General features: G+C 48.0%; 1 protein-coding gene across 1 annotated transcript in view; it reads right to left on the reverse strand.

The window, feature by feature from the left end:
- Positions 1–3,664: 3,664 nt before the first annotated feature.
- The window catches only part of alms1 (ALMS1 centrosome and basal body associated protein), a 33,787-nt gene continuing 11,861 nt past the window's right edge, over positions 3,665–25,590 (reverse strand). The window contains exons 5-11 of the mRNA XM_046367613.1: positions 25,260–25,430; positions 23,197–25,086; positions 22,889–23,054; positions 19,559–21,322; positions 15,764–15,879; positions 9,354–10,239; positions 3,665–3,808 (exon numbers count right to left, since the gene is read on the reverse strand). Of these exons, the coding sequence (XP_046223569.1) occupies positions 3,798–3,808; positions 9,354–10,239; positions 15,764–15,879; positions 19,559–21,322; positions 22,889–23,054; positions 23,197–25,086; positions 25,260–25,352 (4,926 nt within the window). The 5' untranslated portion in view covers positions 25,353–25,430 and the 3' untranslated portion in view covers positions 3,665–3,797. The remainder of the gene's footprint in view (positions 3,809–9,353; positions 10,240–15,763; positions 15,880–19,558; positions 21,323–22,888; positions 23,055–23,196; positions 25,087–25,259; positions 25,431–25,590) is intronic.

Consider the following 25,590-nt stretch of genomic DNA (forward strand, 5'->3'; position numbering starts at 1 on the left):
CCTGCTGCTCCCAGGCCTGGCGGGGAACACTAGCCTTAGCCTGGTTAGCTTTAGCATGGGGATCGCTCCGGCCACAGCTGCTCTCCTCTCTCCTACTCCTCCCTTCCTCCACACCTCTTCTCCTCTCTTCCTCCTTCCTACCACTCTTTCGTTCTCTTCTCCTCCCTCCTCCCTCTTGTTCTGTGGTATCAGTCTGCTGCGTTGGTTCTGGCTCTGGCGGGGCGGAGGTCCCGGTGCTGTGGATGAGGCGGGACAAACGCTCCAGCCGCTCCAGGAGGGACGCCTCTCTCTCATTGGTGGGCCGGGCCTCCTCCAGGCTCCACCTCTCATTGAACCTGCGCCACAGTTGGTCCAGAGTGCTGCCACTCCGCTGGGCTAGACTATGGTCCCGGCTCCCCGGCTCTCGCTCCATCCCTGGGTGAGGGGCTGAGGTTCGGACAAGGTGAGCGTTGGAGATCTGATGGTCCATTTGGAGATGGTGGGTTTTGGGGAAGTGATGGTGGAGGTTCATGGAACTATAGTCCATCTCTACATGCAGAGGCTGAAACACCTCCAGCTCCTCTTCCCCCACCCCCAGGCTGCAGCGAAGGGAGGGCTGGACAGGGTGGTCTGTGTCTGGGACACCCTGGGTGTGTGTGGAGGTGGTGATTGAGGTTCCATGGTCTCTATTGGCTGCAGAGGGTGCTCTAGTGGTGGTGGTTGGTATAGCAGGTCCTCTAGTGGTGGTAGTTGGTACAGCATGACCTCTAGTGGTGGTGATTGGTATAGCAGGACCTCTAGTGGTGGTGGTTGGTATAGCAGGTCCTCTAGTGGTGGTAGTTGGTATAGCAGGTCCTCTAGTGGTGGTGGTTGGTATAGCAGGTCCTCTAGTGGTGGTGGTTGGTATAGCAGGTCCTCTAGTGGTGGTGGTTGGTATAGCAGGTCCTCTAGTGGTGGTAGTTGGTACAGCAGGTCCTCTAGTGGTGGTGATTGGTATAGCATGACCTCTAGTGGTGGTGGTTGGTATAGCAGGTCCTCTAGTGGTGGTGATTGGTATAGCAGGTCCTCTAGTGGTGGTGATTGGTATAGCATGACCTCTAGTGGTGGTGATTGGTATAGCAGGTACTCTGGTTAACCCTCCTGTGACATGAGAGAAGCATTTTGACTGTGGTTGGCCTTCATTGTCTGGCACGGTGGTACCTGAGGGTGGAAATGGTATCTGGTTAAGAATTAATGAGAAAATAACATTCACACACAAAGCAGTGACTCTGTCCATGAAATATATATGAAATATATACATACTGTATACAATACTGACCCGGTCCTTCTCCCAGTGTTAAACCCTCACTGTACTGACCCGGTCCTTCTCCCAGTGTTAAACCCTCACTATACTGACCCGGTCCTTCTCCCAGTGTTAAACCCTCACTACACTGACCCGGTCCTTCTCCCAGTGTTAAACCCTCACTACACTGACCCGGTCCTTCTCCCAGTGTTAAACCCTCACTATACTGACCCGGTCCTTCCCCCCAGTGTTAAACCCTCACTACACTGACCCGGTCCTTCTCCCAGTGTTAAACCTTCACTACACTGACCCGGTCCTTCCCCCAAGTGTTAGACCCTCACTATACTGAGTGCTCACCTGTCCTCTCCATACTGTAGTTTTCTCCCAGTCTTTGTCTCTTGCTGTAGATTCCCTCTGTGTGTTTGATGTTTACCCCTCTGTCCACCACCTGGTCCACCTGCTGCTCTCGTGACCCCAGGATCTCTATGTTGAAGCGAGGGGGCACCGCGTCGTCCGAGCCTGGGGAGGAGAGAGAGAGAGAGAGCGGGAGGAACGGGTGAGTGCCTCGGAGAGGAAGCCCTGTCTCTCTTACTACTATTGGTCCTTCTGTAGCTCAGTTGGTAGAGCATGGCGCTTGTAACGCCAGGGTAGTGGGTTCGATCCCCGGGACCACCCATACATAGAATGTATGCACACTTGTCTGTAAGTCGCTTTGGATAAAAGCGTCTGCTAAATAGCATATATTATTATTATATATTTACTATCTCTGACGAGCATCGCTGTCGGACCTGACTCTGCCTCTCTCTTGCACTCACACTGGAACATGAATAATTAATTTGATACACAGTGCCTGTTACAAAAGACCAGCTGCTAACCGTCTGGGGGAGGAGAGGAGGAGGGGCCAGAGGAGAGGAGGCCAGAAGAGGGGCCAGAGGAGAGGAGGAGGGGCCAGAGGAGAGGAGGCCAGAGGAGGGGCCAGAGGAGAGGAGGAGGGGCCAGAGGAGAGGAGGAGGGGCCAGAGGAGAGGAGGAAAGAGGAGGAGGCCAGAGGAGGAGGCCAGAGAGGAGAGGAGGGGCCAGAGGAGAGGAGGCCAGAGGAAAGGAGGAGGGGCCAGAGGAGGAGGCCAGAGGAGGAGGCCAGAGGAGGAGGCCAGAGAAGAGAGATGGGGCCAGAGGAGAGGAGGAGGGGCCAGAGGAGAGGAGGCCAGAGGAAAGGAGGAGGGGCCAGAGGAAAGGAGGACAGAGGAGGAGGCCAGAGAAGAGAGGAGGGGCCAGAGGAGAGAGAGGAGAGGAGGCCAAAGGAGAGGAGGCCAGAGGAGAGAGAGGAGGGGCCAGAGGAGAGAAAGGAGGGGCCAGAGGGGCCAGAGGAGAGAAAGGAGGGGCCAGAGGGGCCAGAGGAGAGAGAGGAGGGGCCAGAGGAGAGGCCAGAGGAGAGAAAGGAGGGGCCAGAGGGGCCAGAGGAGAGAGAGGAGGGGCCAGAGGAGAGGCCAGAGGAGAGAAAGGAGGGGCCAGAGGGGCCAGAGGAGAGAGAGGAGGGGCCAGAGGAGAGGCCAGAGGAGAGAAAGGAGGGGCCAGAGGGGCCAGAGGAGAGAGAGGAGGGGCCAGAGGAGAGGCCAGAGGAAAGGAAGAGGGGCCAGAGGAGAGGAGGACAGAGGAGGAGGTCAGAGAAGAGAGGAGGGGCCAGAGGGGAGGAGGAGGGGCCAAAGGAGAGAGAGGAGGCCAGAGGGGAGAGAGGAGGGGCCAGGAGGCTGCATCTATTACAGTACGATCTAAGTTAGCCTTCAGGAGTTCTCTAGACCGAGGGGATCATTCATTATTGAATGCCTTGGAATACCTGTCAGTCTGTCAGCGTCACTATAGATAGTTTAGAAATGTCTAAATAATGTATTTTAACTAGCTCGATAAGAGATGCTGTACCTGGGTGGGAACTCTCCATGGTGGAGTCAGATCGTATGGGGGAAAGCTGTGGCTCAGGATGTGTCTGGGGTACGTAGAACATCTCCTCACTACCGTGTGGTTTATAGGGCAACAGAACCGTCAGCGCCGCCTGCCTAGACGGACCGGTACCAGTCAGCCTCTGGGGAGGTGTGAAGCATTGTGGGAAGGTGGAGGTTGCCGTTGCCGTGGTGATTTGGACTGAGGCGTCGGCCGTCTCCTGCCCCTGTCTCCAAATTGGATCTCTGTTCTCCTGCGACCCCGTCTTATTGGCCGGAGCAGGATCGGGGGCGTAACCTAGGCTCTCGTCTTCGTCAACACTGCTGGAGACGACAGAGGAGTGTCTGACAGGAGCAAAAGACAGAAGTCTCCGGGACGTCTCTTCAGCCCCTTTAGGACCAGGGGAGAGGGTGACGTGGAGGTGGGAGACCTGACCCGTTCTGGTGGTCCAGGCTCCAGAGACCCAGTCTGCTCCAGAACCCATGATGGACCCAGGACGACCTTCGTCGGGGTGAGACCGGGAAATCTGCCCGTACATGACTGGGGTCAGAGGGAGAGGAGCTGCAGAGTGGGGGGGGCCAGTAAATGGGTTCTCTTGGTCTCTACCAGGCAGCTGGATGGGAGAGAGGGAGACCGAGGAAGAGGAGGGAGAGGGAGTCCGAGGAAAAGGGCGGAGAGGGAGGAAGAGGAGGGAGACCGAGGAAGAGGGGGGAGAGGGAGACCGAGGAAGAGGGGGGAGAGGGAGAGAGAGTGTGACAGTGTTAGGGTCCAGAGGACATTCCTTTTCTTAAACACCAGGTCATCTGAGTGTGATTAACAGTATCAGTCTATAACAGATCTGAGTGTGATTAACAGTGTTAGTCTATAACAGTGTCAGTCTATAACAGTGTCAGTCTATAACAGTGTTAGTCTATAACAGTGTCAGTCTATAACAGTGTTAGTCTATAACAGTGTCAGTATCAGTCTATAACAGTGTCAGTGTCAGTCTATAACAGTATCAGTCTATAACAGTGTCAGTCTATAACAGTGTCAGTCTATAACAGTGTCAGTCTATAACAGTGTTAGTCTATAACAGTGTCAGTCTATAACAGTGTCAGTCTATAACAGTGTCAGTCTATAACAGTGTCAGTCTATAACAGTGTTAGTCTATAACAGTGTTAGTCTATAACAGTGTTAGTCTATAACAGTGTTAGTCTATAACAGTGTTAGTCTATAACAGTGTCAGTCTATAACAGATCTGAGTGTGATTAACAGTGTTAGTCTATAACAGTGTCAGTCTATAACAGTGTTAGTCTATAACAGTGTCAGTCTATAACAGTGTCAGTCTATAACAGTGTCAGTCTATAACAGTCTATAACAGTGTCAGTCTATAACAGTGTCAGTCTATAACAGATCTGAGTGTGATTAACAGTGTTAGTATATAACAGTGTTAGTCTATAACAGTGTCAGTCTATAACAGTGTCAGTCTATAACAGTGTCAGTCTATAACAGTGTCAGTCTATAACAGTGTCAGTCTATAACAGTGTCAGTCTATAACAGTGTCAGTCTATAACAGTGTCAGTCTATAACAGTGTCAGTGTTAGTCTATAACAGTGTTAGTCTATAACAGTGTTAGTCTATAACAGTGTTAGTCTATAACAGTGTTAGTCTATAACAGTGTTAGTCTATAACAGTGTTAGTCTATAACAGTGTTAGTCTATAACAGTGTCAGTCTATAACAGTGTCAGTCTATAACAGTGTCAGTCTATAACAGTGTCAGTCTATAACAGTGTTAGTCTATAACAGTGTTAGTCTATAACAGTGTTAGTCTATAACAGTGTCAGTCTATAACAGTGTCAGTCTATAACAGTATCAGTCTATAACAGTGTTAGTCTATAACAGTGTCAGTCTATAACAGTGTTAGTCTATAACAGTGTTAGTCTATAACAGTGTCAGTCTATAACAGTGTCAGTCTATAACAGTGTTAGTCTATAACAGTGTCAGTCTATAACAGTGTTAGTCTATAACAGTGTTAGTCTATAACAGTGTCAGTCTATAACAGTGTCAGTCTATAACAGTGTCAGTCTATAACAGTATCAGTATCAGTCTATAACAGTGTCAGTCTATAACAGTGTCAGTGTTAGTCTATAACAGTGTCAGTGTCAGTCTATAACAGTGTCAGTCTATAACAGTGTTAGTCTATAACAGTGTTAGTCTATAACAGTGTCAGTCTATAACAGTGTCAGTCTATAACAGTGTCAGTCTATAACAGTGTCAGTCTATAACAGTGTTAGTCTATAACAGTGTTAGTCTATAACAGTGTCAGTCTATAACAGTGTCAGTCTATAACAGTGTCAGTCTATAACAGTGTCAGTGTTAGTCTATAACAGTGTCAGTGTCAGTCTATAACAGTGTCAGTCTATAACAGTGTTAGTCTATAACAGTGTTAGTCTATAACAGTGTCAGTCTATAACAGTGTCAGTCTATAACAGTGTCAGTCTATAACAGTGTTAGTCTATAACAGTGTTAGTCTATAACAGTGTCAGTCTATAACAGTGTCAGTCTATAACAGTGTCAGTCTATAACAGTGTCAGTCTATAACAGTGTCAGTGTTAGTCTATAACAGTGTCAGTCTATAACAGTGTCAGTCTATAACAGTGTTAGTCTATAACAGATCTGAGTGTGAATAACAGTGTCAGTCTATAACAGTGTCAGTCTATAACAGTGTCAGTCTATAACAGTGTCAGTCTATAACAGTGTCAGTCTATAACAGTGTCAGTCTATAACAGTGTCAGTCTATAACAGTGTTAGTCTATAACAGTGTCAGTCTATAACAGTGTCAGTCTATAACAGTGTCAGTCTATAACAGTGTCAGTCTATAACAGTGTTAGTCTATAACAGTGTCAGTCTATAACAGTGTCAGTCTATAACAGTGTCAGTCTATAACAGTGTCAGTCTATAACAGTGTCAGTCTATAACAGTGTCAGTCTATAACAGTGTTAGTCTATAACAGTGTCAGTCTATAACAGTGTTAGTCTATAACAGTGTCAGTGTTAGTCTATAACAGTAGTCTATAACAGTATCAGTCTATAACAGTGTTAGTCTATAACAGTGTCAGTCTATAACAGTGTTAGTCTATAACAGTGTTAGTCTATAACAGTGTTAGTCTATAACAGTGTCAGTCTATAACAGTGTCAGTCTATAACAGTGTCAGTCTATAACAGTGTCAGTCTATAACAGTGTCAGTCTATAACAGTGTCAGTCTATAACAGTGTTAGTCTATAACAGTGTCAGTGTTAGTCTATAACAGTGTCAGTGTTAGTCTATAACAGTATCAGTCTATAACAGTGTTAGTCTATAACAGTGTTAGTCTATAACAGTATCAGTCTATAACAGTGTCAGTCTATAACAGTGTTAGTCTATAACAGTGTTAGTCTATAACAGTGTCAGTGTCAGTGTTAGTCTATAACAGTGTCAGTCTATAACAGTGTCAGTCTATAACAGTGTTAGTCTATAACAGTGTTAGTCTATAACAGTATCAGTCTATAACAGTGTCAGTGTCAGTCTATAACAGTATCAGTCTATAACAGTGTCAGTGTTAGTCTATAACAGTGTCAGTATCAGTCTATAACAGTGTTAGTCTATAACAGTGTCAGTCTATAACAGTGTCAGTGTTAGTCTATAACAGTGTCAGTATCAGTCTATAACAGTGTCAGTCTATAACAGTGTCAGTGTCAGTCTATAACAGTGTCAGTCTATAACAGTGTCAGTGTTAGTCTATAACAGTATCAGTCTATAACAGTGTTAGTCTATAACAGTGTCAGTCTATAACAGTGTTAGTCTATAACAGTGTTAGTCTATAACAGTGTTAGTCTATAACAGTGTCAGTCTATAACAGTGTCAGTCTATAACAGTGTCAGTCTATAACAGTGTCAGTCTATAACAGTGTCAGTCTATAACAGTGTCAGTCTATAACAGTGTTAGTCTATAACAGTGTCAGTGTTAGTCTATAACAGTGTCAGTGTTAGTCTATAACAGTATCAGTCTATAACAGTGTTAGTCTATAACAGTGTTAGTCTATAACAGTATCAGTCTATAACAGTGTCAGTCTATAACAGTGTTAGTCTATAACAGTGTTAGTCTATAACAGTGTCAGTCTATAACAGTGTTAGTCTATAACAGTGTAACAGTCTATAACAGTGTCAGTCTATAACAGTGTTAGTCTATAACAGTGTTAGTCTATAACAGTGATAGTCTATAACAGTATCAGTCTATAACAGTGTCAGTGTCAGTCTATAACAGTATCAGTCTATAACAGTGTCAGTGTTAGTCTATAACAGTGTCAGTATCAGTCTATAACAGTGTTAGTCTATAACAGTGTCAGTCTATAACAGTGTCAGTCTATAACAGTGTCAGTGTTAGTCTATAACAGTGTCAGTATCAGTCTATAACAGTGTCAGTCTATAACAGTGTCAGTGTCAGTCTATAACAGTGTCAGTCTATAACAGTGTCAGTGTTAGTCTATAACAGTATCAGTCTATAACAGTGTCAGTCTATAACAGTGTCAGTCTATAACAGTGTCAGTCTATAACAGTGTTAGTCTATAACAGTGTTAGTCTATAACAGTGTCAGTCTATAACAGTGTCAGTCTATAACAGTGTCAGTCTATAACGGTGTCAGTGTTAGTCTATAACAGTATCAGTCTATAACAGTGTTAGTCTATAACAGTGTCAGTCTATAACAGTGTCAGTCTATAACAGTGTTAGTCTATAACAGTGTCAGTCTATAACAGTATCAGTCTATAACAGTGTCAGTCTATAACAGTGTCAGTCTATAACAGTCTATAACAGTGTCAGTCTATAACAGTGTCAGTCTATAACAGTGTCAGTCTATAACAGTGTTAGTCTATAACAGTGTCAGTATCAGTCTATAACAGTGTCAGTGTCAGTCTATAACAGTGTCAGTCTATAACAGTGTCAGTCTATAACAGTGTCAGTCTATAACAGTGTCAGTCTATAACAGTGTCAGTCTATAACAGTGTTAGTCTATAACAGTGTCAGTCTATAACAGTCAGTCTATAACAGTGTCAGTCTATAACAGTGTCAGTCTATAACAGTGTCAGTCTATAACAGTGTCAGTCTATAACAGTGTTAGTCTATAACAGTGTCAGTCTATAACAGTATCAGTCTATAACAGTGTCAGTCTATAACAGTATCAGTCTATAACAGTGTCAGTCTATAACAGTGTCAGTCTATAACAGTGTCAGTCTATAACAGTGTCAGTCTATAACAGTGTTAGTCTATAACAGTGTCAGTATCAGTCTATAACAGTGTCAGTGTCAGTCTATAACAGTGTCAGTCTATAACAGTGTTAGTCTATAACAGTGTGTCTATAACAGTCAGTCTATAACAGTGTCAGTCTATAACAGTGTCAGTCTATAACAGTGTCAGTCTATAGTGTCAGTATCAGTGTCAGTCTATAACAGTGTCAGTCTATAACAGTGTCAGTCTATAACAGTGTTAGTCTATAACAGTGTCAGTCTATAACAGTGTCAGTCTATAACAGTGTCAGTCTATAACAGTGTCAGTCTATAACAGTGTCAGTCTATAACAGTGTCAGTCTATAACAGTGTCAGTCTATAACAGTGTCAGTCTATAACAGTGTCAGTCTATAACAGTGTTAGTCTATAACAGTGTTAGTCTATAACAGTGTCAGTCTATAACAGTGTCAGTCTATAACAGTGTCAGTCTATAACAGTGTCTATAACAGTCTATAACAGTGTCAGTCTATAACAGTGTTAGTCTATAACAGTGTTAGTCTATAACAGTGTTAGTCTATAACAGTGTCAGTCTATAACAGTGTTAGTCTATAACAGTGTTAGTCTATAACAGTGTCAGTCTATAACAGTGTCAGTCTATAACAGTGTCAGTCTATAACAGTGTCAGTCTATAACAGTGTCAGTCTATAACAGTGTCAGTCTATAACAGTGTCAGTCTATAACAGTGTCAGTCTATAACAGTGTCAGTCTATAACAGTGTCAGTCTATAACAGTGTCAGTCTATAACAGTGTCTATAACAGTGTCAGTCTATAACAGTGTCAGTCTATAACAGTGTCAGTCTATAACAGTGTCAGTTCTTTAGTCAGTAAGCGGTAAAGATGGATTCAGCCGGGATTCTACCTGCTCCTGTCTCGGCTCCTGGCCCGGCTCCTGTCTCGGCTCCTGTCTCGGCTCCTGTCTCGGCCCCTGTCTCGGCTCCTGGCCCGGCTCCTGGCCCGGCCCCTGTCTCGGCTCCTCGCCCGGCTCCTGTCTCGGCTCCTGTCTCGGCTCCTCTCTCGGCTCCTCGTCTCGGCTCCTGTCTCGGCTCCTGGCCCGGCTCCTGTCTCGGCTCCTGTCTCGGCTCCTGTCTCGGCTCCTGTCTCGGCTCCTGTCTCGGCTCCTGGCCTGGCTCCCGGCCCGGCTCCCGGCCCGGCTTCCATCCCGGCCCCCATCCCGGCTCCCATCCCGGCTCCCGGCCCGGCTCCTGGCACAGGCGTGTCTTTCTGTCTCTGGGGTACAGACGGCTGCTGTTGGCCTGTGATCCAGTCATGGTGTTTGTGTCTCTGGACATGGAGCAGTGTGTCGAGGTGGTGGTGCTCTCCCTCCCCTGCTGCTGGGGCCGTGTCTGAGGTAGCCACCCCTGCACTGTGGGTTGGGAGACCCCTTCTAAGGTGAACTGGGACGCCTGTGGAGGCTCGGGGAGGGGGGAGCGGCGGGAGGTGGCAATGGTGATGGAGGTGAGGGGTGGAGGATGCGTTCTAGGGAGGACGTATAACCCCTCTCGGAGGGCGATCTGTCTGACCCGGCCCTCTAGGTCCTGCCTTAGAGGGGTACGCAGCTCAACGCTGTCCTCAAACGGGTTCCTGCTCAGCTGCTGTAGCTGGTGGGACAGACAGTCCTCTGCTGCCTTCAGGGCCCTGAACTGCTTCTTCTCCCCAACCAACTGCTCCTCAGGCTGGGGTAGGGAGGGAGGCTGGCCCCCTGAACCTACAAGGCTGGACGTAGTACTGCTGTCCGTGTCCGTGCTCTGAACCAAGGAGAAAGAACCACAATCAACTGAGCAGAAAAAAAAAAAAAAAACGACCTTAACTCCTAAAACATCTCTCCCAAAATACCAGACTGAACCAGTTGAGAGCAAACGATCTGCAGAAGACTCGTCTTCCACACCACTGAACAGCATGCTGGAGAGGACACGCGTCCCAAATCAACCATCCCACCACTACAAACTCCATGCTGCCTCCTACTGCAGAGGAGCCATGAGATCAACTTTATTCCTGCACAAGTACAGTGAAATCGCTTTCTTGCTGGTTCTTTCCCAACAATGCAGTAATCAAGATCAGTGCCAATTCTATACTTACAATGTGCAGGGATACTGGAGTGGTAGGGGCAGGTTTATATAGGGGGAAGGTGACTATATACAGGGTCAGTACCATATTAACAATGTGGATACTGGAGTGGTAGGGGCAGGTTTATATAGGGGGAAGGTGACTAGGCATCAAGATGAGTAGCAGCAGCAACTATGGATGATGATGTGTGTGTGTGTGTGTGTGTGTGTGTGTGTGTGTGTGTGTGTGTGTGTGTGTGTGTGTGTGTGTGTGTGTGTGTGTGTGTGTGTGTGTGTGTGTGTGTGTGTGTGTGTGTGTGTGTGTGTGTGTGTGTGTGTGTGTGTGTGTGTGTGTGTGTGTGTGTGTGTGTGTGTGTGTGTGTGTGTGTGTGTGTGTGTGTCTGAGTGAGTCAGTATGTTTGTGTGTTATGTGAGTGTGTGTGTGGTAGTGTCAATGTGTTGAGTGTGCAGACTCAGTCAAATATTATTATTTTTTTTTTAAATAGAAGTCGAGGCAGGATAAAGTAGAAGTCGAGGCAGGATAAAGTAGAAGTCGAGGCAGGATAAAGTAGAAGTCGAGACAGGATAAAGTAGAAGTCGAGACAGGATAAAGTAGAAGTCGAGGCAGGATAAAGTAGAAGTCGAGGCAGGATAAAGTAGAAGTCGAGGCAGGATAAAGTAGAAGTCGAGGCAGGATAAAGTAGAAGTCGAGGCAGGATAAAGTAGAAGTCGAGACAAAGTAGAAGTCGAGGCAGGATAAAGTAGAAGTCGAGGCAGGATAAAGTAGAAGTCGAGGCAGGATAAAGTAGAAGTCGAGACAGGATAAAGTAGAAGTCGAGGCAGGATAAAGTAGAAGTCGAGACAGGATAAAGTAGAAGTCGAGGCAGGATAAAGTAGAAGTCGAGGCAGGATAAAGTAGAAGTCGAGGCAGGATAAAGTAGAAGTCGAGACAAAGTAGAAGTCGAGGCAGGATAAAGTAGAAGTCGAGGCAGGATAAAGTAGAAGTCGAGGCAGGATAAAGTAGAAGTCGAGACAGAATAAAGTAGAAGTCGAGACAGAATAAAGTAGAAGTCGAGGCAGGATAAAGTAGAAGTCGAGACAGGATAAAGTAGAAGTCGAGGCAGGATAAAGTAGAAGTCGAGGCAGGATAAAGTAGAAGTCGAGGCAGATAGTCTGTGTAGCCATTTTGTGTAGCCATTATGTTAACTATTTACAGTCTATGTCCTGGGGAGTAAAAGCTGTTCAGCGGGTGCCCTCATGCACAACTCTGTGTTGTTTTTGTCGGATGTAAAATGCAGTGAGTTTGTCTGGTAGAGAGGCATCGTTGGGCAGATCACGGTTGGGTCTTCCTTTGTAATCCGTAATGGACTGTAGCTCCTTGCCACAGTCCTCTGGGTCAGCGGGTGCCCTCATGCACAACTCTGTGTTGTTTTTGTCGGATGTAAAATGCAGTGAGTTTGTCTGGTAGAGAGGCATCGTTGATCACGGTTGGGTCTCCCTCTGTAATCCGTAATGGACTGTAGCTCCTTGCCACATGCGGTGGGCGTCAGAGCCGGTGTAATATGATGGTCCCTATATGGTCCTTTTGTTGTTTGATGGCTCTGCAGAGGTTGTAGTGGGACTTCTTGTACTTGTTCCTGTCCTCAGCAGTAGCATCAGGGTTGTCTGTGATAGCTCTGTGTGTGGTAGCCCTGTGATAGCTCTGTGTGTGGTAGCCCTGTGATAGCTCTGTGTGTGGTAGCTCTGTGATAGCTCTGTGTGTGGTAGCTCTGTGTGTGGTAGCTCTGTGTGTGGTAGCTCTGTGTGTGGTAGCCCTGTGATAGCTGTGTGTGGTAGCCCTGTGATAGCCGTGTGTGGTAGCCCTATGACAGCTCTGTGTGTGGTAACTCTGTGTGTGGTAGCTCTGTGTGTGGTAGCTCTGTGTGTGGTAGCTCTGTGTGTGGTAGCTCTGTGATAGCTCAGTGTGTGATAGCTCAGTGTGTAGTAGCTCAGTGTGTGGTAGCTCTGTGTGTGGTAGCCCTGTGATAGCTCTGTGTGTGGTAGCCCTGTGATAGCTCTGTGTGTAGTAGCTCTGTGTGTGATAGCTCAGTGTGTAGTAGCTCTGTGTGTGGTAGCTCTGTGTGTAGTAGCTCAGTGTGTGATAGCTCAGTGTGTGATAGCTCAGTGTGTAGTAGCTCTGTGTGTGGTAGCCCTGTGATAGCTCAGTGTGTAGTAGCTCTGTGTGTGGTAGCCCTGTGTGTGGTAGCCCTGTCCTTTAGCTTAGCACCAACCTCTGTGTTCATCCAGGGCTTTTGATTGGGTTAAGCAGCAAACCCTCACTGTGGGGACGACATCGGCGATGCATTCCCTAATGAAGTTGGTGACGGAACATATTCTAGTCAGTCCTAGCAAAGCAGTCCTATAGCATAGCCTCCGATTCAGAGGATAATTTCTCAATGGAGCGTGTCACGGGTACTTCCTGTTTGAGCTTCTTCTACTTGTAGACAGGAAGTAGGAGTATAGAATCATGGGGGGGATAAGGGAGGGCCTTTAACGCTTGCGTGTGAGTAGAGTAAGAGTAGTCTTTACTGCCCCTCGTGGCAAAGGAGACGTGTTGATGGAAGTCGGGCATTACGTGTCGGAAATTGAAAAGCAGCCATGGATTCCCGCTTGTTCGTAGCCTCGTACAGTTCGTTGAGTTCCAGCCCGTTGTGGTTGTCCTGACGTGGAATATCTACATCTATTTGTCTTGATGACAAATAAACTCTCTCTGGAGGTAGATGGGTCTGCATTTGACAGTCAGGTATTCCAAGATGGGTGAACAATGGGTAGAGACTTACACTGCACTAGAGTCAACACACCATTTGCTGTTGATTTAGAGACATACCCACCCCTCCACCCTCTTGATTTCCATGAACCTAACGGCCTGTCCGCTCGGAGAATCCATCGAGTTTGGATAGCCATGAGGAGTATCATGTCCGAAAAAAAAGTTTCAGAAAATAAGAGAATATTGCAAATTACGAGAGTACCGTTGGGAGCAAATCCAGGGTCGGAGGTCATCCATTTGATGTATTATCAAGTGATTGGCCAATAGAATGGAGATAAAGAGGTGGCCGCTTTTCCCGTCGCCTTAACCTCTACCAGGATTCTCCTCTCCTGCTTGTTTTTGGCCGGCATTTCCGCTTGGGTAGCCCCGAAAATAGCGTCGGAATTACACAACGAGCCCAGGGCTGATGAGTCGAAGTCGAAGCCGGAATTAAGGTTCACAACTGCCGATCTGATGATTCAAGAAGTCATTGTCGAACAATAAGAAATGCCGATAACATTTAAGTGGAAAAAGAAAAAAAAGTGAAGATAAACATCAAAAGAATCACAAAATAGCAACGTGGGTTGGAGCTAGCAAGACGGCAGGCATACAGTACGACGCCATCTTCCCTCTCATAACAGAGAGAAGCAACAGTAGAAAACTGCTTAGATTAGGATTACAACATTCCCTGTATTTTTTACCAAAATTCCCTGGTTTTCTAGAAATCCTGGTTTGAATATTCCTGGAATTAAGAGAGAATAAGCAGGGAATCCAGGAATCCTACAACTAGGGATTGCTGGAAAACCTGGGATTTATTTTCAGTTACGAAAAATGTTCAACCGTAGCAAAGGTAGTTAACAGGTTTAAAAAACGTGTGTGATCTATTCTGGAGATAGTCAACTCATTATCAAGCCCTTGACAAGGTGGATAAGATGAGCTAGTTCAGGACTACAACACAATTGTGAAACATCTAAAAACCTGCTTAGATGCTAGGATAGGCTAGTTGGTGTAACAGGTTCGTAAACAGATTTCTTGGAACACCACACCATGCCCGAGACTGACACACCTCACAGTTACCTTACCCACCACACCATGCCTGAGACTGACACACCTCACAGTTACCTTACCCACCACACCATGCCTGAGACTGACACACCTCACAGTTACCTTACCCACCACACCATGCCTGAGACTGACACACCTCACAGTTACCTTACCCACCACACCATGCCTGAGACTGACACACCTCACAGTTACCTTACCCACCACACCGGGGCAGGGTGAGGAGGCTAGCATCAAAATGAGACAACATTCACATGGTTTAAAACAGAGAGTGAGGAAGTTGAGCCTTGCCTATACATTTGGTGTTCAGGAGTGATTCCTGATAGTACCTGTAGTGGGTGTTTGGTATTGAGTAGGAGTGACTATGACAGTACCTGTAGTGGGTGTTTGGTATTGAGTAGGAGTGACTAAGATAGTACCTGTAGAGGGTGTTTGGTATTGAGTGACTAAGATAGTAGCTGTAGTGGGTGTTTGGTATTGAGTGACTAAGATAGTAGCTGTAGTGGGTGTTTGGTATTGAGTGACTAAGACAGTACCTGTAGTGGGTGTTTGGTATTGAGTGACTAAGACAGTACCTGTAGTGGGTGTTTGGTATTGAGTAGGAGTGACTAAGACAGTACCTGTAGTGGGTGTTTGGTATTGAGTAGGAGTGACTAAGATAGTACACCTGTAGTGGGTGTTTGGTATTGAGTATGAGTGACTAAGATAATACCTTTAGTGGGTGTTTGGTATTGAGTGACTATGACAGGACCTGTAGTGGGTGTTTGGTATTGAGTGACTATGACAGGACCTGTAGTGGGTGTTTGGTATTGAGTATGAGTGACTAAGATAGTACCTGTAGTGGGTGTTTGGTATTGAGTAGGAGTGACTATGACAGGACCTGTAGTGGGTGTTTGGTATTGAGTGACTAAGATAGTACCTGTAGTGGGTGTTTGGTATTGAGTAGGAGTGACTAAGATAGTACACCTGTAGTGGGTGTTTGGTATTGAGTGACTATGACAGGACCTGTAGTGGGTGTTTGGTATTGAGTGACTATGACAGGACCTGTAGTGGGTGTTTGGTATTGAGTATGAGTGACTAAGATAGTACCTGTAGTGGGTGTTTGGTATTGAGTGACTAAGATAGTACCTTTAGTGGGTGTTTGGTATTGAGTGACTATGATAGTACCTGTAGTGGGTGTTTGGTATTGAGTAGGAGTGACTAAGATAGTACATTTAGTGGGTGTTTGGTATTGAGTAGGAGTGACTATGACAGTACCTGTAGTGGGTATTTGGTATTGAGTGACTAAGATAGTACCTGTAGTGGGTGTTTGGTATTGAGTAGGAGTGACTATGACAGTACCTGTAGTGGGTGTTTGGTATTGAGTGACTAAGATAGTACCTGTAGAGGGTGTTTAAAGAGTATCTCTCTCTTGATCTCTTCTATGCGTTGTCTATCCTCCGTGTTGAGCTCCAGAGTTTCACACAGCTGCCCCGACACCTTCAGCCTCAGCCACTCTGGGGGTTGACACAATCAGGGCAAGTTAGGAACAAACATCAACATGTATGTTATAACCTGGGAATGATCTTTAATTAGCTTCTTTTATTTTATCATTTGTATTTATCCAGAGTGTCCCGGGAACATTGGTGAAAAAAGTACCCAATGGTCATACTTGAGTAAAAGTAAAGATACCTTAATAGAAAATGACTCAAGTAAAAGTCACCCAGTAAAATACTACTTGAAAAAAAAGTGTAAAAGTATTTGGTTTTAAATATACTTAGTATATTTAAATATAATATACTATAATAAAATATACTTAAATACTTAAATATTTTTAAAAGTAAATGTAATTGCTCAAATTTACTCAAGTATCAAAAGTAAAAGTAGGCTTCAAATCTTTTTTAATTTCTTAAACTAAGCAAACCAGACAGCAGCGTGTTCTTGTTTTGTTTAATATACAGACAGCCAGGGGCACTCTCCAACTCTCCATTTACAAATGAAGCATTGTGTTTAGAGAGTCCTCCAGATCAGAGGCAGTAGGGATGACCAGAGATGTTCTCTGTTTAGTGAGTCTGCCAGATCAGAGGCAGTAGGGATGACCAGGGATGTTCTCTGTTTAGTGAGTCCTCCAGATCAGAGGCAGTAGGGATGACCAGGGATGTTCTCTGTTTAGTGAGTCCTCCAGATCAGAGGCAGTAGGGAGGACCAGGGATGTTATTTTGAGTGTGTGAATTAGACCATTTTTCTGTCCTGATAAGCATTCAACATGTACGTTTGGGTTTCGGGGAAAATGTATGGAGTAAAAAAGTACTTCATTTTCTTCAAGAATGTAGGGATGTAAAAATTGTCAAAATTATAAATAGCAAAGTACAGATACCCAGAAAAACTACTTAAGTAGTACTTTCAAGTATTTTTACTGAAGTAATTTACAAAACTGCCTGGGAAATAAATGCAAAAATCGGAAATGCTCATTTAAAGTGTTTAAATTCCCCAAAATGGTCACCAAGCCAGGGTTCTCCCCAAATAAGAGAGAGCTGCGCCACATTGCTGGCTTGGCTGCATCACTATGTACAGACTGCCCTTTCTCACCTGGACAAAACAAACACCTTTCCCACCTGGACAAAACAAACACCTTTCCCACCTGGACAAAACAAACACCTTTCCCACCTGGACAAAACAAACACCTTTCTCACCTGGACAAAACAAACACCTTTCCCACCTGGACAAAACAAACACCTTTCTCACCTGGACAAAACAAACACCTTTCTCACCTGGACAAAACAAACACCTTTCTCACCTGGACAAAACAAACACCTTTCTCACCTGGACAAAACAAACACCTTTCCCACCTGGACAAAACAAACACCTTTCCCACCTGGACAAAACAAACACCTTTCTCACCTGGACAACACAAACACCTTTCTCACCTGGACAAAACAAACACCTTTCCCACCTGGACAAAAGGAACACCTATGTGAGAATGCTGTTCATTGACGACAGCTCAGTGTTTAACACCATAGTGCCCTCAAAGCTCATCACTAATCTAAGGACCCTGGGACGAAACACCTCCCTCTGCAACTGGAGCCTGGACCTCCTGACGGGCCGACCCCCAGGTGGTGAGGGTAGGCAACAACCCATCTGCCATGCTGATCCTCAACACTGGAACCCCCCAGGGGTGCGTGCTCAGTCCCCTCCTGTATTCCCTGTTCACCCACGACCGCACTGCCAGGCACGACACCAACACCATCATTAAGTTTGCTGACGACACAACAATAGTAGGCCTGCCCCCCCCCTACACTCTAACCACTAGGCTACCTGCCGCCCCCTACACTCTAACCACTAGGCTACCTACCTCCCCTACACTCTAACCACTAGACTACCTGCCTCCCCTACACTCTAACCACTAGGCTACCTGCCTCCTCTACACTCTAACCACTAGACTACCTACCTCCTTTACACTCTAACCACTAGACTACCTACCTCCCCTACACTCTAACCACTAGGCTCCCTGCCGCCCCATAATGAGTACATCAGTTGGATATGACTTAGGGAGTTTTCCTCTGGGCTTTTTCTAGGCCCAATGGCTGTTTCCTCGTCTCCTCACAATGCTGCTACCTGCCTTCACCACTGCACTCAACCCCAGTTTAAATCAATACAGATGTTTCCTAGAAATCTGCCTTTTTATTTCGGTTTCGGGATCATTTAACTTCAGTGACGTCGTACAAGACCAGGCCTCAGCTCACCGGGCTCGGGTCAGACCAGGCCTCAGCTCACCGGGCTCGGGTCAGACCAGGCCTCAGCTCACCGGGCTCGGGTCAGACCAGGCCTCAGCTCACCGGGCTCGGGTCAGGCCAAGCCTCAGCTCACCGGGCTCGGGTCAGACCAGGCCTCAGCTCACCGGGCTCGGATCAGACCAGGACTCAGCTCACCGGGCTCGGGTCAGACCAGGCCTAAGCTCACCGGGCTCGGGTCAGACCAGGCCTCAGCTCACCGGGCTCGGGTCAGACCAGGCCTTAGGCTTCAGCCAACTGGGCTCGGGTCAGACCAGGCCTCAGCTCACCGGGCTCGGGTCAGACCAGGCCTCAGCTCACCGGGCTCGGGTCAGACCAGGCCTCAGGCTTCAGCCAACTGGGCTCGGGTCAGACCAGGCCTCAGCTCACCGGGCTCGGGTCAGACCAGGCCTCAGCTCACCGGGCTTGGGTCAGACAAGGCCTCACACTTCAGCCCACCAGGCTTGGGTCAGACAAGGCCTCAGGCTTCAGCCCACCGGGCTTGGGTCAAAGCAAGATCTAATTTTCAGTTCTGATGAGAACTCTTAAACTGCATTCGGGTCTTGTGCGCAGTCCGGCAGTTTCGATTATGTGTGTGCTTGGAACTGAGAGCGACTTCGTGTAAAGTAAATACACTAAAGGCTTCTACCTGGTGGGATAATGTGCCAATCTGCTTCTACCTGGTGGGATAATGTGCCAATCTGCTTCTACCTGGTGGGATAATGTGCCAATCTGCTTCTACCTGGTGGGATAATGTGCCAATCTGCTTCTACCTGGTGGGATAATGTGCCAATCTGCTTCTACCTGGTGGGATAATGTGTCAATCTGCTTCTACCTGGTGGGATAATGTGCCAATCTGCTTCTACCTGGTGGGATAATGTGCCAATCTGCTTCTACCTGGTGGGATAATGTGCCAATCTGCTTCTACCTGGTGGGATAATGTGCTAATCTGCTTCTACCTGGTGGGATAATGTGCCAATCTGCTTCTACCTGGTGGGATAATGTGCCAATCTGCTTCTACCTGGTGGGATAATGTGCCAATCTGCTTCTACCTGGTGGGATAATGTGCCAATCTGCTTCTACCTGGTGGGATAATGTGCCAATCTGCTGCTGCTCATACTGTGGAATTGCATTAGTGCCACATTGGGGAAAATATTGTCATTTCCCATGTCTTGTCATACCTTTTTTTTGAGGGGGGGGTGTAAAGTGTTGCCGGGACAGTTACCGGTGTTAAACCCTACCCAATACTTGTGGTAAGCAAACCCTAGGTAGGTACTATTAGTGCATCACACTCTCAAATGGAGCCCTATTCCCTACTTAGTGTCCCTACGTTTGCTCAGAGCCCAATAGGCCCTGGTCAAAAATAGTGCACTTCAGAATAGGGCTCCATTTGGGTCGAAGCCTTGGTAGTGGGTTAGTTACTGACCTCTGGCTCTGCTCTCCTCCAGGTCTGCTGTGGCGGTACTGGCTCGGCTGGACAGGGACGCCACCGTGGCCGGGGACTCACTCTGGAGCAGCCTGGCTACCCTGGCTGCTAGAGAACTGCTGCTGCTGCCACCATCACTCAGAGCATCTCCACCCTGATCCCCACCGTGGGCCGGCTCAGACAGACCTCCACACCCCTGCTCAGAGCCCACGGGACAGGAGGACGAAGAGGACGAAGAGCTTCCCTCTTCTGGAGCCATCTGCACTTCTGTGTGTCCTCCTTCCACTGTTGTTGTTGGAGCCTGCTGCAGCTTGCCAACGCCACCATCACCCAATGAGGGACCAGGTTGGCTGACCGGCATAACTGACAACAGCACAGGGCCAATCCGCGTGTCCGAGAGGCCAGCACTGCAGCCCTCAGGCTCCGCCCTCCGCACGGATTCGGTCAGGAGGAAGGTGGAGCTACTGCCAGAGTCCTGTGGTGGTCTCCCATGATGCTCTCTGTCTTCAGAACTGTCATGTGATCTCCCACGATGCTCTCTGTCTTCAGAACTGTCCCTTGGTCTCCCATGATGCTCTCTGTCTTCAGAACTGTCATGTGATCTCCCATGATGCTCTCTGTCTTCAGAACTGTCCCTTGGTCTCCCATGATGCTCTCTGTCTTCAGAACTGTCATGTGATCTCCCATGATGCTCTCTGTCTTCAGAACTGTCCTGTGATCTCCCATGATGCTCTCTGTCTTCAGAACTGTCCCAAGGTCTCCCATAATGCTCTCTGTCCTGTAGTAGTCTCCCAGACTCCTCTCTGGCGGGTGTGGACTGATGCTCTGCTTCTCTGGTTAGCCTGACATGACCTTCCCCGCTGTAGTCAGAGGAGGAGCGGGCCCAAAGCAAGGAGGAGGGACTCCTTGGGTCCCCCACCCCGGCCCCACCAGAGGAGGAGGTGAAGGAGGAGTCCTGGAATACCTCCATCTTCCTTCTGAGAGAGAGGAGCAGGATGTCGTCGTCAGAGTGGAGGAGGTGGGAGGAGGCGCCGGAGGTGGAGGACCCACCAGACACAATGTTTTCAGCCCGGCCCAGCAGAAGCCTAATGTCCTGCAGAGTCTGGGAGCCTACGAAGGAATCATCAGGATTACTACAATCCATGGTGGTGTTAACCTGGGGACAGGACGCTACTGCACTGTCTCTGTACTGAGACAAGACGTCTCTGTCCATGTCTCTGTTCCTGTATAAACTGTCTCGGTCTCCATCTTTGTAGTGAGATAAGCTGTTTTTGACCCTGTCTCTGTACTGAGATAAGCTGTCAGCACTGGACTCAAGCCCCCCTGCCAGTTCTATAGCAGCTTGGGTGGAGACATTCACTCTGCTGTCTCTCTGATGTTGCTCAGTGGACTGTAGGTCCGGAAGCAAACCAGGGTACTTTTTATTTTTGGACTCTGGTGCAGGGAGCTGGTAGAAGTCAAGGGACTGGGTGGACTGTGGTGCAGGGGAGGTAGGCTGGAGGCAGTGAGGATCCTGCTGGGAGTCCCGGAGCACTGTGTTCTCCACTGAGATATCCAAGGGGCAGAGGGCCATCCTCAGACTGCCTTGGCTGGGAAACCTGTCTCTGTCTGGTCCCGGAGAGGGGGACAGGCAGCTCCTGGTGTTCTCTGCCTGGCTCCTTATGGGATGGAGATGGAGGCTGTCCACACTGAGAGGTAGAGACATGCTTGAGGCCACAGACAGCAGGCTGGACCTGGAGAACTCTCCTTTATGAGGGCTGTCACCTGGGAACACCACGGAAGAGGAGAGGATGTTACTTGGGTCTAATCTTGAATGCTGATTGGTTAAAACCACATTTCAGACATTCCACAAGTTGTCACCAGCTAAATCTATGATATTAAAATGTCTATTTACTCTGTTCCATCTGACTGCACAATCCACTGTCTCATCAGCCCAGCCAGGCAATTTATAAACTTGATCTCCACTATATGGAGACGAAGGTCAACTAGTTTGAAGTGTGTCCAGATTCAGTTTGAAGTGATTGTGTTAGCTGTGTTGTTGGCTATTTCCTCTGAACAACAGTGTCCTGATGAGAGAAGATATTTTCTATACCAGGTGAAATTGGGCCTCATTAGACATTTACATTTAAGTCATTTAGCAGACGCTCTTATCCAGAGCGACTTACAGATTGGCTCGTTAGCTCATTGTTATGGATGTATCCAAATAAATGGCACTAGAAAACAGCTTCAACAAATGCAGCTCCTTTGCTGTTATTCTGGCTACACTGTTTGACGTGACTGTAAGTTAGCTGGAGTTGGCGCTAGCTAGCTAACAAGGGATAAGAACGTTACCAGCCAGAACATTTAGAACCAACGACTGGGTCGGGTCCATAGTTACAGAACTAAAAGACTGAACGACTGGGTCGGGTCCATAGTTACAGAACAAAAAGACTGAACGACTGGGTCGCGTCCATAGATACAGAACTAAAAGACTGAACGACTGGGTCGCGACCATAGTTACAGAACAAAAAGACTGAACGACTGGGTCGAGTCCATAGATACAGAACTAAAAGACTGAACGACTGGGTCGAGTCCATAGATACAGAACTAAAAGACTGAACGACTGGGTCGAGTCCATAGATACAGAACTAAAAGACTGAACGACTGGGTCGAGTCCATAGATACAGAACTAAAAGACTGAACGACTGTGTCGAGTCCATAGTTACAGAACAAAAAGACTGAACGACTGGGTCGCGTCCATAGATACAGAACTAAAAGACTGAATGACTGGGTCGGGTCCATAGTTACAGAACAAAAAGACTGAACGACTGGGTCGCGTCCATAGATACAGAACAAAAAGACTGAACGACTGGGTCGCGTCCATAGATACAGAACAAAAAGATGGGTACCTACCTACCATCAGAAGGCTGTCCTTTAGGATGGTTACCTACCTACCTTCAGAAGGCTGTCCTTTAGGATGGTTACCTACCTTCAGAAGGCTGTCCTTTAGGATGGTTACCTACCTTCAGAAGGCTGTCCTTTAGGATGGTTACCTACCTTCAGAAGGCTGTCCTTTAGGATGGTTACCTACCTTCAGAAGGCTGTCCTTTAGGATGGTTACCTACCTTCAGAAGGCTGTCCTTTAGGATGGGTTACCTACCTTCAGAAGGCTGTCCTTTAGGATGGTTACCTACCTTCAGAAGGCTGTCCTTTAGGATGGTTACCTACCTTCAGAAGGCTGTCCTTTAGGATGGGAGGCTGTCCTTTAGGATGGTTACCTACCTTCAGAAGGCTGTCCTTCAGGATGGTTACCTACCTTCAGAAGGCTGTCCTTTAGGATGGGTTACCTACCTTCAGAAGGCTGTGCGCTCTTGGTTGGCGTGCCAGTGGCTGTGGATCCCTTTATGGTGCACAGATCAGTGGGAGAGAACTCTGGCTCTCTGATTGGCCCTCGAGGTCCAAAGGGATTGAGGATCGTAGAAGGAGATTGGTCGATCCCAAGGTTGTGAAGGTACATCTGCAGATCAGAATCAAAACAGGCATATACAGTGAATCCATGAGAATATGTCATTGTATAGATATGGTGTTATTTTCAGATCAACAGAGCAGCCGACATTGGGCACCATCCCTCCTCACATAAGTTGTAAAACTAGTCTTACCGGAATCCTTTCTTCAATGTTGAGCTCCCTCTCCCTGTGTGGTGAGGATGGTTTGGAGGACCAGTACGGGGCATAGTTATCCACCTCCAGACTGACCACAGAAGAAGAAGCAGCCCTGACGGGCACCTCAAAGTTCTGCCCACTGTGGCCACTGTCCCGGGAGCTGGAGAGGACGTCTCGCTTTGATGACACGTTATTGAAGCGTCCCAGGCTGATGAAGGGAGAGGGCTCGGTTGGAGCACCACTGGGCTGTTCAGGTCCACCTCCTGACTGAACCCTGTCTGATCCTAACCCTCCCCGGCTCCTCTCCAACTCCCTGGGCTGCCCTGTAGCACTCTCCTCCTCTGGCTGTGTCTCACTGCTGTCCTGGTCAGTGTGTGTCTGTGCATGCTGAGCTCTCTGGATAGACGTGACCACTGTGTTGAGGGAGGAGTGGGACTGAGACCTGCCCAGGGGGGATGGCCCTCCTACAGGCCCTGCTGTGTCCTCTCTCTCAGGAAGACCACTACCTGCTGCCTCCCCTCTGCTAGGGGAGGAGGGTCCAGATTCACACATGCTGAGGGTCTGGTTGCCCCGCTGTGGAAGAGTCAACATACGGGTCAGAGAGTCAGAGACTGTATCATAGGCCTTTTGCTTGGGAGAGACCCCGGAGAAGCCCTGAAGAGACAAGTTGTCATAGAACGACATCTTGTTTGAACTTTGGTTGGCCTTCCAGGCATCAACCTTCTGTAGGTAGTTAAGACTGGGGAGAGAATGGTGGCTTCTTCCCGAGGGCTCCTGTACTGTCTCTCTGGCAGGCAGAGGGGGGTCCCGGACAGGGGTGGCTCTATCAGGCAGGGTGTCTACAGCAGGCTGGGGCTGGGAGGAGACTCCGGAGCCCGAGGAGCGCTGAGAGACCTCCATGTTAAAGCTGAGGGCTGACAGCTTAGTGCTGGATCTGACTGGAGCGTGGAGGAACACACCTGGGGTGGACTGGGACACGGGCTGGGGGAGAAGGCTCAGGAACGAGACGTCTGGTTCTGTGCCCGTCTGGTTCCCTGAGGACCAGAGGTCTCTCTCCCTATGGCCTCGCTCCACACTGAACCCTGCTGAAAACTGGGGCCCGACCCCAGCCCCTGGCCCTAAAACACTGGCCCGTAGCCCTCTGGTCACACTCAACCTCCCTTTGGCGGATCCAGTGGTTGAAACGTTAGGTGTATTGGTGACAATGTCAGGTGTGTTGACTTCACTGTGTAAGGAGGGCATGGGCCCACGGCTGGTCCCTCCCTGGGTCTCTGCTCCAGGCTCAGAGTCCAGACTCCTCTCTCGCTCCGAGCAGAGCTGCCTGCGGGACGCATCATCCGGCTGGCTGCTCAGGGAACGGACGGTGCTGATGGAAATTTCAGACATCCGTGAAGACGGTTTACTTTTGAGTTTCTCCGTCTTCTCAGGTGAGACGGAGGCTCCTCCTCGAGGGCCTTCTCTTTTCCCTGTGACTGGCGGTGAGTCGTCAGGCAGCTGCTCAGGTGAGACGGAGGCTCCTCCTCGAGGGCCTTCTCTTTTCCCTGTGACTGGCGGTGAGACGTCAGGCAGCAGCTCAGGTGACACGTCAGGCAGCAGCTCAGGTGACACGTCAGACAGCTCTCTTTGGCTCACATCACTCTCTTCTCTCAAGCCGTCTGGTTTGGAAACACAGCTGTCACTCCTGGATTCTCCCCCAAAGAAGTTAGTCCTGTAGCGAGAGGTCTCAGAGGCAGAGGAGACGGCACTGCTGCTACCGCTGGGCATGCCAACGTCCTTCTGGAGCAGATCCAGCAGCTTTCTGACAGGGATGTGGCCGCTGAGGAACGAAGCGTTGTCGTCAGGGAGCACGGCCAGAGGTCTGTCTGGGTCAAGGAGACTGGTACGTGTCTAGTGATCAGAACCAGAAACCGACTTTATTCGCCAAGGACATTTACATATACACAGAATTTTACTTGGTGATATGGTAATGCCAGCATTAGAGAAAATATAGAGACAGAATATAGATGGAGGAATTTACACAGTAAATAGAGATCTTCCCCCTCCCTGCCCCCGACCAGTACCCCAGAACGATGAGTCTTCTGCCCCTCGTTATCCCTGACGGTGGCTGGGTAGCGGTCCTCTTCTGGTTGTCCCAACCCGTCACCAGGGGACATGCTGTGTTCGGAGAGGGAGCAGCAGCTACTGGCCCTCTCCTCTGACCGAGACAGGGTGGAGGTGTGACCCAGAGGGTGCTGAGACAGAAAGCATAAATCGTACCAAACACAAAACAAACCAGCTATGGACACTAATTGCTTAATCAGCTAAGCACTAGGTGCTTCTACACCTGCATTGCTTGCTGTTTGGGGTTTTAGGCTGGGTTTCTGTACAGCACTTTGAGATATCAGCTGATGT

Source organism: Oncorhynchus gorbuscha, linkage group LG10 (genome assembly GCF_021184085.1).
Source record: "Oncorhynchus gorbuscha isolate QuinsamMale2020 ecotype Even-year linkage group LG10, OgorEven_v1.0, whole genome shotgun sequence".
Taxonomy (NCBI): Eukaryota; Metazoa; Chordata; class Actinopteri; order Salmoniformes; family Salmonidae; genus Oncorhynchus; species Oncorhynchus gorbuscha.